General features: G+C 36.9%; 1 protein-coding gene and 1 pseudogene across 1 annotated transcript; both read left to right on the top strand.

The window, feature by feature from the left end:
• Nucleotides 1–6,239: 6,239 nt before the first annotated feature.
• LOC122658227 (3-hydroxy-3-methylglutaryl-coenzyme A reductase 1-like) lies at nt 6,240–9,834 on the top strand. The gene is made up of 4 exons (XM_043853141.1): nt 6,240–7,246; nt 7,728–7,909; nt 8,612–8,958; nt 9,588–9,834. Exons 1-4 carry the CDS (start codon nt 6,240–6,242, stop codon nt 9,828–9,830), a joined length of 1,779 nt encoding a protein of 592 aa, XP_043709076.1. The 3' UTR covers nt 9,831–9,834.
• A 261-nt stretch (nt 9,835–10,095) lies between these two features.
• On the top strand, nt 10,096–12,310 carry LOC122658226 (annotated as a pseudogene).
• Nucleotides 12,311–16,236: the final 3,926 nt, after the last annotated feature.

Here is a 16,236-nt window from a genome sequence, read left to right as displayed (position 1 = left end):
AAACTTTACGAACGAATACTGAAAACTAGTAAAAGAAAAGGGCATTCGTACATGAATCTGTTATCACATGTTCTCATCTGTAATTGCAAGTTGATATGGTATGTAAATGGAGCTGAAATTTAACTCATAATCTCATGGTCACTTGTCATATGTCAAGTTTTAGCCTAATTAGAATTAACCATGTGACAAATTAAGGGTTAAAATGTCATGACCAAAAAGAAGGTGTATTGGCTTTAAGTAGGGTTGTAAACGGATCGGATTCGGCTCGGATAGTGCTATATCCGCATCCGCATCCGATTAGCTATTGGACGGATTCGGATAGTACTAAACGGATACGGACATAAATACGGATCGGATATTTTATCCGTTTACATGTAAATATAGCTTTTCGGATATTTATAGCCAATCCGTATCCGCATCCGCTTAGCTTTCGGACGGATTCGGATAGTGCTAAACGGATACGGACACAGATACGAAAACAGATTTCAGCTATTCATTTACACCCCTAGCTTTAAGTGGTGCAAATATGGTCATACATGGCGGGATAGCGCTATTACGTAGATGTGGACATGTTTGAATTTTCTTACTAAAAAAAAAGAAATGTTTGAATTTGAAATTGAAATTTGACTTGTGGATAATCCTACCGATTCTTTGTAATATCCAATGGTCGGATTAATCACATAACTTTTCCACATGCCAAAATAAGAAACCATGGTTTCTCACTTTCTCATTAGAAAATTTCAAAGCAAGTTCATTGTCCGGACATTTTCGTTGATTTCATTCTATAAGTGGTTAACTTTTCTCGATTTATACCGCAAAAGTGGAAGACTCAAGAAAAGTATAATTAAGTAAGAAAAGCAAGGAACTTTTTCGCCCAAGTCATGTACGGTTTTGTAGAGAGAGCAAAAGAAAGAGGGAAGATTTAAAATTGTTGACTACCAAATTGAGCAATTTTTTATTGGTTGAACATATTTAACTCGCCATTTAGGTAAAGCAGATTGTATTAATAAGAAAAATATAATTTAGAATAGAACAAATTAGGTCAAAGTAACAGAATATGGCAAAAAGAGATGAATATATACTATCAAAGAAGAACACTGGTAGATGATGATCACAATATGTCAAAGGGATTATTACTATCAATGAATAAGAATATCAAATGATGAAGGATTTTTATCTTCAAAAGGAAACTACTTTGTTTTGATGCTTAACAAAGGAGGTTATGATTTTAAATATTTATATATGATTTTCAACAATTCATCTAATTGAATTGTACCGTTGTGCATGAACCCCTATCTCGACCAAAACATCTCTTAATTTCTTTTGAAAAGAGATGAGAGAGAGAGAGAGCTGGAGAGATTTGAGGGATCCATCTCTTCTAATCCCCAAATCTTAATATTTTGGTAAGGATTTAATCACATACCAAATTGGATAGAAATGCAAGATTTGTTCTTCTTATATTGATGAGAATTTAAAGATATGAAAATTGAATAAGTTATCAAATTTCCCTTTATCTTTACTAAAACATCTCTTAATTTCTTTTGGACAGAGATGAGAGAGAGTTAAGGGATGCATCTCTATCCAATCCCCAAATCATAATATTTTGGTAAGGATCTAATCACATGGCAAATTGGATGGAAATGCAAGATTTGTTCTTCTCATGTTGATGAGAATTTAATGACATGAAAATTGGAAATTTTTTTTTTTCTATTTTCCATTTATAACTCTCAATATTTTTCTAAAAATTTGTATATCCAATTAATTATTTTGATACATGATATAAGTGGCTTCTTTTTCCTATATATATATATATATATATATATATATATATATAGAGAGAGAGAGAGAGAGAGAGAGAGAGAGAGAGAGAGAGAGTTCATGGATTTCATTGATGATAGAGATTTTCAAGGGATCCATTACCAACCTATTCCAACCATTGAAAACAGTGATTGAAAAATATCAGTTCCCAAAAATAACAAAAAACCATCATCCATCGATTTGAGAGAGAGAAAGAATCGCTACCTAGATTATGATTTAAGGCCCATAAAGACATATATAACTCTATGACGTTTTCAATAGGGACCGATCAAACCAAAAAGTAGGGTACGGGTTAGGTTGTGATCCATAGAAGGTGTTAGGCAACCCGATCTATCTAGTTAAACTGGTCTTTATATTTGCTTAGTCAAATTAAAATAAAACAAAATACAAAAATGAAATAAATTAACAAAAAACAAGATTAGGATTAGAACACATACCTAATGGGCGTTTGGCTACAAACCAAAGATTAGTGTAAATAGACAAAATATGGATAAAATAAATATATAATATATTTACTAAATATGCCACTAAGATGCCAAAACCTAGGTTAATGCGCACAAGTGTATGAAACCATCAAAACAAGTCCTAAAATGTTAGAAGAATCAATTAAAACATAAAAATCATTTTCAACACATTTAAAATGCCATGAACTATTATAAGAAATTCATGCATAGTAAAATATACTAAAAATTATGAAAATGCCAATGAGGCTAAATGAAGTCTACAAAAATCTAAGTTCAATACAAAAAAATCTAAAAAAAGCAGTATAGGAAATCTACTTAGAAAAATAAAGAAAAAATCAAAATTATGCTTCGATAGTATGACACCGCACTTTATAAAGTTAAAAACTAAGACAAACAAATATAACGACAAAAGGAGAAAACAAAAGGAAACATTGATAGTGGACTAATTTATGAAATCATGAATGTGGAAACATCAAAACACATGCATTATGGTGATCCTAATGCTAATATGGGATGCAACACAAAATCATGAATGTTGATAAAATTAATAAGTCTGCATGAATATGAAGACCATGCATAGAAAGAAATATGATCAACAAAACAATACAGAACTATTACAAATATAAGGGAACTGAACTGAAGTGTTATAACACATTTTTTTTCCATAAAAAATAAAAGGAAATCAAAACTCATTGTGAGGTAGATGTCTCCACTACGTAGAGAGATAGTGGCTACGCCCACCTTCCACAGTACAAAATTAAGACAATGAAATTAAAGAAGAAACAAATAAGAAAAAGAGAGAATATCAAAATACCTAACGAATATCATTTTTCATCTTTTTTTGCCCTTTTTGGTTAGAATTCTGCTTTTCCTATTTTGTTGTGTTAGGATCTTTGTAGTCGACCCTATTAAGTTGGGATAAGACTGAGCTTGTTGTTGTTGTAAGTCACTTTCAAACTATTTTAAAAACTCTTATTTATCCATGGGCAATCGAAAGAAGGGAGTACAAGTTCTAAATACACATATAAATGTGTCATTTAGACAGTCCCTTATAGGTATGACAATTCATACATATTTGATAGTGAATTAATATATGTTTTCGACTTTCTAGGATCCAAATTACTTCAATTAACAAGTTGGAGATTTAAAAGGGAAAAAAAGAAAAACCTAATATGGGCAAAATAAAACTTGTATCGAACATTGCTTAATTGAGTATAAACAATCATTTTTTTTAGAAAAAAGGTTTCTATGCGCATTTATTAGAGATCTATACCAGTCTCTCTATTTTTGCCATGTAGTTATGATGATCTGCCATTCTTATTTTTGAATCAAAATAATTATTTTTTTTAAATTCTATTTCTGTCAGACGACAATATGAATGTTATCATGCTCAATTAACATACTAAAAGGGTTAGACGATATATCCAGCATGAAAGTAAACCAACATTTCTATTGACAAATAGGAAATTTCCAAGTTCATGCCCAAGTACTAATTACTTCTTCGGTCATAATTATTATCTTATTAGGTTTAGGCTCTATAATTGTTCGAAATCCACAAACTTTCCACCTGATGGTCAGGGTTTCTTTGAATACGTTCTTAAGTTCATTCAAGACTTGAGCAAAACTCAGATTGCACTATATTCAATTCTCCAAACAGTTGATTTTTTTTTTTCAAAAATTATTTCTAAAGTATTATATGGAGAGAGGGAGAAGTTGGATCAATTTAGAATGTTATAAAGACTTGGTGATGATGTAGACACCATCTGTATTGAATTTGAGAGCTAATCTGACTACCATATGGTAATTGTGGGTATGCAGGTAAAAAAACCTTTTTTTAAGTATCCTATATTATTTGTGATGAAATTTAGATGATTAGTTTTCTAACTGTTGGATAGAGGGAGAATCTCTTACATAGGCCACATCTCAATTGTTTTGCACTTGTCCTTGTCATTCAAATAGTCTTAATTTTGTTTTTGTGTGTGTGCAAAAATCCCTCGTGAAAGAGGGGGAATTTATTGAATCCCATTGTGATACGATTGGAAGAACTCACCCTCATAAACCGGTCTACAAAGGGAGGGAACCCAATATTATATATGCCCACATCCAATCCCTTATGGGACCGATGTGGGACTATTGCACATAACACATTGCCCTCACCTTGGGCCAGTGGTAAAGATCTGGGGCAAGTCGTAAAGTACTCGGATGTCCTAAGACCGAATCCCACTACCCTCACCTTGGGCCAGTCATCACTCAGTCTCAATCTAGTTCGCCACTGTGATAGAGGTTAATTGCTGTAGTCAGCGCGGTGCCCGTACTGTAGCCGAGAGGACTATGTGTAGTTCCAGTAGTTTCGTGCTCCATTATTATTAATGATTGGAGCCTTCTGAGCAGCTAAGGCCAAACAAAAATGGAAAACTTATCCTAAATAACTCGATCCAAACTCGCAAAGAATCGTAGCTAATGAACGGAATGAATGAGGAGTCATAAATAATGACCACGAAATCCTAATTAATGAGCGAATAAGCAAAATCATTAAAGGAAATTTTTTGAATCACACTGGGCACAAAGTGATTTAAAAGCCTCAGAAAAAACTTGGGAAAGGAGGACTTTCAAAGACCTTGATGTGGACAACTCAAAAAAACCCATTTAAAAAATTTAATTTATCATTATATATATTTGGTTGTAATGGTTCTCTTCAAATACTTTATTTATTCTCGCGATAATAGAGTTAACAAACACGTTTGGAAGAGTAAATTAGGAAGAATAAACGTTTTTAAGGTTTGATTAGGGACCAAAAAATTGTCATTACCAACAAAGCAAATCTAAATATAGAGCAGGACAGTAAAGATGGGTTGGGTTGGGGACACACCACACATGGGATGGGAGGGTGAGGTCTGGTGATGTAGCTTTTGTTCTCATAAGAAGTTCATCTTGGACTTGGACATCATTCTTGTCAAAAAATAATTCATGACAGCTCAAGTGTCGTGCTTAAGCATCCATTGACCCTACCCTTTGCATTGCCATATTAACGTAAGAGTTAGATGATAAAGCTAGTAAGTAAATAAATTGATAATTATCAAATCTTATTCAAGAAAAAAAAAATTTTGGTATGGAAAATTTTTATCACTCCTCTATCCTTATTCTATATTTATTCAAAATTTTGTAGTCAAAGTTTCTTTTTTAATTCCTCAATATTTTTTCTATTAACAAATTAGTATGGCAATTTTTTTATTCAAATTTGTTTTACTTTTTTTTCAATCCAACTCATTAAGATAGGTGATTATTTTAGGTATTTGGGAGATTTGTATGTGATCAATCGTATTCTTTTAAAATTTAAAATAAAATTTTATAGAATAATTATATAACCAGCTCTGATGTATGAAGCAGAATGTAACTAAAAACAATAATATAATTAATTTGAGAGTATCTTTCTAAGCTTTGTTCGGAGTATAAATTCGAATAGAAATTATTGAAAGGCAAGAATCCATATAGATTATCTCATTTATTTAGGATAAGAATATGTTGTTGTTATAGATAGAAATGTAAGGAAGAAAGAAAAATGATTTTTTTTTTTTGATTTTGGCAAAATCAAAAATAGATTCTATAATAAAGTTTTGAGTAAATATAGGGATGGAAATGGATAGTGGTGGAGAAGATGCGCAATACGCAATAGGTGCATCCAAAATCATGTGAGTTGTGAGTACGTGTGGTCCTCTTCGCTTTTCCTCTCCTTCTCTCCCTATAAATTGCAACCCACTCCTCATACCCCGCTTCAGACTTCAGTTGAGCCAAAAAAGAGGACAAGTTAGGCTGGAGTCGCTGGATTTTCTCTCTCGTTCTCTCTCTCGTTTTCTCTCTTTCTCGCTTTCGCCTCTCTCTGGTAGAAAGTGATCTTAAGAGCTTCAAATCTTAAATCCGAAATCCTCTTCTACGTCGGAATCTCTCCAGTGAACTGCCATGGATGCTCGCCGGCTATCGGAGAAAACTGCGACTGTGGAAGGGTCTGGGCCTCAGCCGAGGCAGCGGCAGCTTCATAACTCGTCGACGAAAGCTGTCCATCCTAATGAAAATCAAGCTAATCTTCCTCCGACCCCACGAGCCTCGGATGCCTTCCCGCTTCCTCTCTACCTCACCAATGGCATCTTTTTCACACTCTTCTTTTCCGTTGCTTACTTCCTTCTCCTCCGCTGGCGTGACAAGATCCGCACTTCCACCCCTCTCCATGTCGTAACCCTCTCTGAAATTGCCGCCATTTTCACCCTCATCGCTTCCTTCATTTACCTTCTCGGTTTCTTTGGTATCGATTTCGTCCAATCATTCAATTCACGTACCTCTCATGAAGCTTGGGACGTCGATGAAGACAATGAGCAGTTTCTGATCGAAGAAAACACCCGCCGTGGTCCTTGCCCTGCTGCCCTAGATCTCTCCATCTCTCCTCCTCCGAAGATCATTGATCCTGCACTCATTATGAAGCGGATGCCGGAAGAAGACGAGGAGGTCATCAAATCCGTCGTTGACGGAACCGTTCCCGCTTACTCGCTCGAATCGAGGCTCGGCGATTGTAATCGTGCCGCGATGATACGCCGTGAGGCGCTGCAGAGGATGACGGGGAGATCGCTTGCTGGTTTACCTTTGGATGGGTTTGACTACACCTCCATTTTGGGCCAATGCTGTGAGATGCCGGTTGGGTATGTCCAGATTCCTGTGGGAATCGCTGGTCCATTGTTGCTCGATGGGAGGGAGTATACGGTGCCCATGGCCACTACTGAGGGTTGTTTGGTGGCCAGTACCAACAGAGGGTGTAAGGCCATTTACGCATCTGGTGGTGCCACGAGCGCATTGCTCAGAGATGGGATGACTAGGGCTCCGGTTGTGAGGTTCGGCTCCGCCAAGAGAGCTGCAGAATTGAAATTCTACCTGGAGAATCCTGTCAATTTCGAGGAGTTGGCGGTCGTTTTCAACAGGTGTTTCAAGTTTTAAATTTATCATTCGCTTTCAATTGTTTTTCTTTTCTTTTTTTCTCGATTTTTCTACGGATATATTAATTAAATTTCACTTTGTATCTTTAAATACTTTTATATTTGTCACTGTAGTTTGCTTTTCTTACCTGTTTTCGTTGGAATTGGGAAAATATTACCTCTGTTTGAATTTTCTTTTTGAAGTTTGTAATTTGACAAATATCCTCTGCAGTATTTCTGTTTTGTATGTACACTGTATAATTGAAAAACGCACAACCTTGTTTCCTCTCATTGTTGACTTGGTATTGATTTACTTATATTTTTCTAAAAAGTAAAATTATGTTTGGTATTGGTTTCTATCTTGTATGTAAAGTCTGACAAGCCATTTTGAATTAGTGGTTCGAGTTCTTGGATCTTGACTATCTACTGAATTAAAATTTTTAGCACAATGAACCTATCTAATTCTTGTGAACTCTGTTGCTTGCAGGTCGAGCAGATTTGCAAGGCTGCAAAGCATCCAGTGTGCGATGGCTGGGAAGAATCTGTATATGAGATTTACCTGCAGTACTGGCGATGCTATGGGAATGAACATGGTGTCCAAGGGCGTCCAAAATGTCCTTGACTATCTTCAGAATGATTTCCCTGACATGGATGTCATGGGAATCTCTGGTAAGATACTTATCCCTGGCTGCTGCTTTTAAAATGATCTGAGGCTCTTAAAAATAAGCCTGGTTAATCAGATTCAAATTTCGTTTTATTATTTTTGTTACCCCGGCTAACAGAGAAACCCTTGAACCTGCCTGGGTTTACGATTCAGGCCCAGGGGAAAACCCGGTTACATAGAAGCCTCCCCCAACCCGCTTAACGCTTCATTCGTGGGGACTCGAACTTGGGACCCATGACCGAAGCACATCGTCCTAAACCCGCTGACCAAACCCACAGGGGTGATTCTGCTTCCCTTAAATTCCATTGACCATGCAAAATTTTGTGACGCTTTTTGAACACTTAGTTAACGATACTGATTTGCGGTTTGTGGTTAAACCTATTTTAAGGACCCGGATCCTCTCCAGCGCGCCTCCTCCAGCCGTTGGATGCATGCTGGAGGAGCTGGCACGTTGGAGAGGATTTCTTTCCCTATTTTAATTGTCTCAGCATTCTATATATGCCAATTGGAAATAACGTTTCTTGAATCCCAAAAATTCTTGGAATAGTGTTTCCTTTAGAGCCCTTGTCTTTTGTAACTAGATATACTATCAATATATTTGTGAAAATAGGGATCCCTCATAATAAATTTCATCTTATGAAGGGCTTTATCATCACAATTCTTATATATATATTTTTTAATTTCAATTTTTGTTCCAATTTGTGCAGGAAATTTCTGTTCAGACAAAAAGCCAGCTGCGGTAAACTGGATAGAAGGGCGTGGTAAATCTGTGGTCTGTGAGGCAATTATAAAGGAAGAGGTGGTGAGGAAAGTCCTGAAGACCACTGTATCTGCCCTTGTAGAGCTTAACATGCTCAAGAACCTTGCTGGCTCGGCAGTTGCTGGTGCTCTGGGTGGCTTCAATGCACACGCCAGCAACATAGTATCCGCCATCTACATTGCAACTGGCCAAGATCCGGCCCAGAACGTAGAGAGCTCTCACTGCCTTACGATGATGGAACCCATGAACGATGGGAAGGATCTACACATCTCTGTAACCATGCCTTCTATTGAGGTAACTGATCATTCCCCATAGCTACCCAATTTATATTTTAATCTTTATCTTGACTGGAGCTAGTGCGATGACCTTTTGTTTCTTTCCTTAAATTTTATATGGACTAGTTAAGGGCAGTCATTAGAGTGGCAGCATCTTTTGTCTGTCTTTAATTATGATTATCCTCGTTACCAGTATGAATCCAGGCCTTCGGAGACAATATGGACCCTTGCATAGCTTGTATGCATAGAGCAGCTTTGGTTTCATGTCATCAATTCTAATAGGGTCATTGATCATCTTTGAACAATTGCATGCGACAGCAATCTTGTAAAGACTGGCAATTTAGTCCACACCCCTCCATCCAAATTTAGTTGGTTTCCTGCAAATCAGCTAGAATCTATTGTGTACGAGAAAATTAAAATGGAAAAAGTTGGAATCTGTTTTTCTTGTTGCATGATTTCATCTGTTCTGTCTGGAAACCTTTCTTAAAGAGTTATGGAACTGGTCGAAAATAGGGTATTTTTTTTAGGGGGGTGGAGATGGGGGTGGGGGTGGGGTTGAACAAAATTCCTTGCCTTAGCATAAAGAATTAGATGGAATCTGAAGCAGGATTCATTTCAATTTTCTTTTCTTCTGGTGATCTGTTGCAGGTGGGTACAGTTGGTGGTGGGACCCAACTTGCATCGCAATCAGCTTGTCTGAACCTACTAGGAGTGAAGGGTGCGAACAAAGATTCAGCGGGCTCCAATGCAAGGCTGTTGGCTACCATTGTTGCTGGCACCGTGCTCGCTGGGGAATTGTCCCTCATGTCTGCCCTTGCAGCTGGGCAGCTTGTTAATAGCCACATGAGATACAACAGATCAAGCAAGGATGTCTCCAAAGCTGCCTCTTAAGACAGGAAGAAATAAAGCATGCTTGGAGAGGAAAGAACCCCCTGATGATCAATATTTGGCCAAAGAGAGAAAGAAAGATGAAAATTTTATTAAGATTGAGAGAATTTTTTAAGGGGGGAGGGAAGTGTGTTGTGAATGGGAAATGGCCCCCCCCCAAAAAAGGGGTTGTGAATAAAAAAGGGTAGTAAGATGATAAACTAGTTTGTATTCTTAGAATCATTTTATATCTTGAAAAATCGAAAACAATGTGAATTCGGTCTCTTGGATGACTGGGGAGGTCAGAATTATGTGTGAAATTGGAGGGGGGGAGGGGGGAAGAAAGAAGTGGCAGAAGGGAAAGCTAACAAAATCAGGCCAGCAAGCAGCTTTGGTGGTTGTTTGTATTTTGTCAAAGGTCCTTTCAACTGTCAGTTTTATGAAGAGGGTCTCCACTCTCCAGATCTTTGGTTTCTGTGTACCCAAAATTGTTACATGTCTATCCCACTCAGTTTCTGTTCACTCTCCAGATCTTTGGTTTCTATGTGTACCCAAAATTGTTGTATGTCTCTCCTTCAGTTTCTGTTATCCTGTATTTTATTTGTATTTAGGTTTGTATGTAGGGATACCTCAAGATGTTATTTGTAGGTTTCTTGAATTGATGTTCTTCTGCCGAGCTGCCTGGGTTGTATATTTAAACCTCTTCTTTTCTGTTTTTTTTTTTTTTTTTTTTTTTTTTGGTTTTAAGTGGTTAAAATTAAAGAGTCCAAAACTCCAAGTATACCCACTATACAATCAAATTAATAACAGAAAGGGAAAATTTCATGGACACTCCCTATAAATGAATCATATATCACGGATACCCCAAAAAATCCTAAAATATTAATTTTCCCCAGTTTCCCTGACTTTAAGCAAAATTAGCACCTAAAATTGAAATCCTCAAAAAATCCTAAGATATCAACCTTACCCAGTACCCCTTAACGTTAAGCACAGTTGAAATTGCCCATTTTAATCCCGTTAGTTATTTAAATAAAAACCACTCATTCCATCTTCTTCCCTCTTCAAACCATTGAAGACCTGCGACAACTCCATCTTCGGCAACCATAGGCTTTTTTCATTTACATCAATAGACACGCCAAGCTCCTTACAACGTCATTAGAAACTCTATGCGTTTCTGACCTTGTTTTCCTAATTTGAGTAGGGTTTTTTTCAATTTTCTCAATTGAACAAACAGACACGGTTAGCTCCTTGCAAGACTCAAGCAGATCCTGGCGAAGCCGATTCAATTGGCGGATCAGGTGACCAAGTTCGCTGACAATGCCCAAACCTTCAAGCAGGAGTGCGCCGAACTTAAATCCAAAACGGAGAAACTCGCCGTCCTTCTCCGCCAGGTTGCCTATTCTAGTTCCGACCTTTACGAGCGCCCAACTCGCCGTATCATTGATGACACAAAGCAGGTCTTCGACAAGGCTCTCGCTCTTGTCTTCAAGTGCCGCGCCAATGGCCTCATGAAGCACGTCTTTACCATTATCCCCGCCGCTGCCTTCAAGAAGATGTGTTCCTAGCTTCAGAACTCCATCGGTGAGGTCTTCTGGCTCCTCCGTGTTTCCACCTCCGTCGACGACCACGACGATGAGTACCTTGGCCTTCCCCCATCGCCGCCAACGAGCCCATCCTCTGCCTCATTTGGAAACTGATCGCTACCCTCTACACTAGATCCGTCGACGACAGGTCTGACGCCGCCGCTTCCCTCTTATCCCTCGCTCGCGACAACGACCGTTACGGAAAGCTCATCATCGAGGAAGGTGGGGTGGTGCCCCTTTTGAAATTAGTCAAGGACGGACGACCGGAAGGCCAGGAGAACGCTGCCCGAGCTATTGACCTCCTCGGCCGCGATCCGGAGAGCGTTGAGCACATGATCCCCGCTGGTGTCTGCTCAGTGTTTGTGAAAATCCTCAAAGAAGGTCCCATGAAGGTGCAGGCAATGGTGGCCGGGGCTGTGTCTGAACTCGCCGCCCATCACCCCAAGTGCCAGGATCATCTCGCCCAAAACAATATAATTCGGATGCTCGTTGACCATCTGGCCTTCGAGACCATTCAGGAACACAATAAGTATACGGTGACCAGTAACAAAGCCGTGCCCTGTCCATCCATTCAGTGTTAATGGCTAGTAACAACCCCAATTCCAATGCCGACGACAGCAGCCCCGCTGTTCACAATAACCAACCCAATGAAGACGAGAGTCAGATTGCTCACCCATTGGGTCGCCAGCAGCCGAACTAGATGCATAATTTGGTCACAAACACCATGGCCATCAGGAGCACCTCAAAGGCACCCCAACCACAAGGTACCAATGGCAGCAACACTCACCAACTGAACCACGTCAAGAACCCCAAACAAAATCTCTAACAACATCCTCATCATCACCCGCAACACATTGCTCTTGCCGGGGATAACATCAAGGCGAGGGAATTTGAAGACCCAGTCACCAAGGCCAACATGAAGGCCATGGCAGCCAACATCGAAGCTTTTTGGCGTCGATTGCAGGTTTTCCCTTGCTGTTCTTGCTTCTTCCCCTTTAGAGCATCAAAGACAATGATGAGAATTGTGGTTTATTTGGGGTTTTCACCTTAAGGTATTATGGGAATTCACCTTGTTGGAAGGGTAATTTCATCATTATAAAAGAGTTAACAGGAACTTAACTGCTAACACCTAACAAAAATATGGGGTGTCTGTGTCTCTCTGATACTTTAGGATTTTTTGATTTTTTGAGGTGTAGTGATATACGATACATTTACAGGGATTGTCCGTGAAATTTTTCCAAGAAAACATGATAGGAAAATGTTTTCCAATATCTACTTTCCTCTCACAAATTTCCTTTATGGCTTCGTTTGGTTGCAAGAGAAATTGAAAGGATAAAAAGTAAAAACTTAGCGAAAACTATTAAATTTAAAAAAGAAAATTTTGTAATTATTACTTAATTTATCTCTTCTTTTTTTTTTTTGATTGAATACCTACTCCAAATTATTCTTTATTTGATTATTAAATTTCATTTTACTTGCTTATAATTCAGTTGAATTAAAAAAAAAAAAAATCACATCTAAAAATATCACTACCAAATATAGTAAGAAGTTCAAGTATCTTATATAATCATAATTCGATAACGATTACAAAAACTTTTTTTTTTTTGAAGTTTGAAAAACTTCACTTAACTTTCCTTTAATTCTCCTTACAACAGATTACAGTGCTCCCTCTTCCCATGAAGTGGCTAAAGTGGCTTCAGTCTTTAGATGCATTATTGCAGCAAAACATGTCACATGTACATGTTCTCTTCTGGGAAAATAATGTGCAAAAATGTGCGCATTGTCTTAGCACATGTTCTCTTGCATTCTCTTTTCTTTTTGAAATTGATACTCTCTCTCTTTCTCTCTCTTTCTTTCTTTTGTTGTTGATCATGTGGACCTCTTATATACAATCGTGAGGTATCTTCTCATGTACACTCATTGGCTTTGCATGGAAGATGCCCATACAGGTAAGCAGTGTGTATACCCTTCTTTCATTTCTTATAATTATAAATAAATAATTTGCAGGTAAGCAAATACATATATGCCTCTCCCATTTCTTATAATCAAATAATAATGGGATAGGGTTGGTTCATTGAGCAAGTAGGGTACTCTACATCCTCTCACATATATATTTTAATCATTTTTTTATTTTAAAAAAATATTATAATAACATATGTGAGAAGGTATAGTGTACGCCTTAAGCTCATAGAACCTTTCCCCAATGATAAATATATCGAAGAACTGAATTGGTTTTAGGGTGAGCAAGTGCAATTTGTATGTGTCAAGTTTAACTCCAATTTGAATCTACAATATAAGAAAAGAAGTGAAAAAAAAGGGGCAAGTTTTCTTGAGCATAGTATAAAAGCTGCCATATAGCATGTTGGTGGGGCCTTTTTTTTTTTGTGAATGGTAGATCCCAAGATCCCCTACCTATATGTAAAGTTTTGGTTCCAACGATATTACCAAGTGATGAAAATAAAGCTTTGAAAATCTAGAGAATATGAGAGGATGCATAGTCATACATGGTTGGGTCAAAAATAAAATGATGCATGCTAATACATGGAAATGTATTTAATTGAATTAAATTCTGAAATTCGACACGTGTTTAATTCAAATCTAGACTTGCTCATCCTATGATTTTGCATTAGGGTTCCGAATTTAATATCCAATCAATAAAGGGGATCCTCTTACCATACATTGGTTCAGGTTTATGCAATTGGTATGTCTCGTGACAAAAATAGGAGTGCAATTGTCTCGTTTACGTCATTTTTTTCCCCATTTTTCAATTAACAAACTTTTAAGGAGGAGTCTTTTGTATCGACTTGTATAACATTTGACAGTTAAGAGTATATTTATATAATTGTTTAAGTGTTTATTATGAAGGGTGTAGATGAGAGGCTTGGTAGGAAATGTCTGATGAACTATTTAGTAGATCAAACAAGTGTCTTTTGGTGTCTTTTAGATTAGGATGTATTGAACATTAAACTATTTATTTATCCACCAAGTGAAGAAATAATAAATGACATTTTTATAGGTGAAAGTTATTTATTTATTTTTCCTGTTTATAATGGCAGGTCAAAATAATGTTGAAGGATAAGCTATTGATGAACATAATATATACACAACCAAAGGTTTAAACAAAAAATGATGTTTTCGATCCCCTAAATAGATGTACATAAATTGGAGGACAATACAACTAGAAAATCTAATCTTTATTATCAAAGAAGAAGCTACGAGAACACTAGTGCATTAGAAAACCCTGAAGATATTCATTATAAGGGGTGTAAAGCTGCAAACGAACTAGATTTATGGATAAGGATACACCATTCGCTTTAGATAATCTGATTCGCTTATGACATATTCGTTTAATAATTAGTAGGATATTGGTAAAGCCATATTCGATTAAATTAATATTTGATCAATTTTATTATTATATTTTGCATGTATTTTATTATTATTATTATTTGTGTATATATCATATCATATCATATTATATTATCATACTATTATATAAAAGCATCGGAGTCTTTTTTGTGGTAAAATTTTCACTTGACAAAAATACTTTTCATAATTCTAAAAATACCCTTCATTAAAACGCTTCATAATCACCTAAAATCTCTCATATCTCTCTCATCCTTCATAATTCCAAAGATATCCTTCATAAATACCTTTCATAATTCTTAAACTTCTGTCCACTTCTATACTTTATACCTATGTTTCTTTCTCTTCTGCTTCCTTACCCCTTAAATCTTTTTTCCTTATATTGTGTTAAATATAATATTCTAAGTTTCATTGATAACTCAATCCAATTTAAGCCTCACTTCAACAAATCTTTAAACAATTGATGATGGAGGATCTTTGTGAACGTTTGACCATTAATCAACATCAAACACTGAAACACACCAATCTTCTTCATCAGTTTTGAGTCATATTTGATGCTTGATTTTCTAACAATGCCATGCACCTATGCATCTCGTTTGAATTATCATGGTTCCTTGGGGGGTGGATTTCTCTATTAAAATCGTTATCCTCTCCCATAACTATACGATACAGTACTGCATCGTGCGATGCAGTAGAGGTCATGTGACACAATAGACACCACATAGTGCACATGACCTTTGTAGCCGCCGATGCAGTACTGCACTATGCAGTAACTGCATAAGATAAAAATTCCTCTCTATTATGTTTCAAGTAAGGGACAATTGAAGCTTTTCCTTCCACATATTTCACCAATTGACCCATGGCTTAGTAGGAAACACATCCAAAAAAGTTGAACCGATTGGATATGCAACATGAGAGATATTTCGGTGGTTTTTTGTGATGTTGTCCGATTGGATTTCTAATGACCACAACGCTGCGGCAACATTCTCCCATAAAAAAAAATATGAACCTCTATAGATTTTTTTTGGGTAGAAAAACCTCTAGAATTAATGACATGAGAGATATGTCAATGTCTTTTCTTGATGTTATCCATTGGATTTCTAATGACCACAAATAATGGAAGGTCTAAACCGAATATTTAGGAAGACAATATGTTTGACATGCCTTTCTCTAACGAGATTATTATTAGACGTGAATGTCTTTTCACAAAAAAAGAAAAAAAGAAAAAAAAGAATGTTGATTTTGATTTTTTTTTTTTTTTGACGATAAATGGTTTGGCCATTTAGAATGTTTAAACTTTACTTAGGTGTATTAATTGGATTAGGATCGTCTCCAGGGAGCCCAGTGCTCAGGGTGCTGTCAGGAGGCATCCAATAACTGAGTTGTGCGACACACATTTTGATGCATGCTTACGGATGTGAATATGAGACATGGATCTCAAATTTTACATACACCAAAATGTTTAAACGTCTATTAGACGTGAA

Source organism: Telopea speciosissima, chromosome 4, assembly GCF_018873765.1.
Source record: "Telopea speciosissima isolate NSW1024214 ecotype Mountain lineage chromosome 4, Tspe_v1, whole genome shotgun sequence".
In the NCBI taxonomy this organism is placed as follows: domain Eukaryota; kingdom Viridiplantae; phylum Streptophyta; class Magnoliopsida; order Proteales; family Proteaceae; genus Telopea; species Telopea speciosissima.
This window is presented reverse-complemented; position numbering and strand designations above follow the sequence as displayed.

Excerpts from the sequence above, each read along its gene's own strand:
- LOC122658227 (XM_043853141.1), top strand. The coding sequence starts at position 6,240 with ATGGATGCTCGCCGGCTATCGGAGAAAACTGCGACTGTGGAAGGGTCT. Across the intron at positions 7,247-7,727 it reads TTGGCGGTCGTTTTCAACAG|GTCGAGCAGATTTGCAAGGC; the intron begins GTGTTTCAAGTT and ends TGTTGCTTGCAG. Across the intron at positions 7,910-8,611 it reads GGATGTCATGGGAATCTCTG|GAAATTTCTGTTCAGACAAA; the intron begins GTAAGATACTTA and ends CAATTTGTGCAG.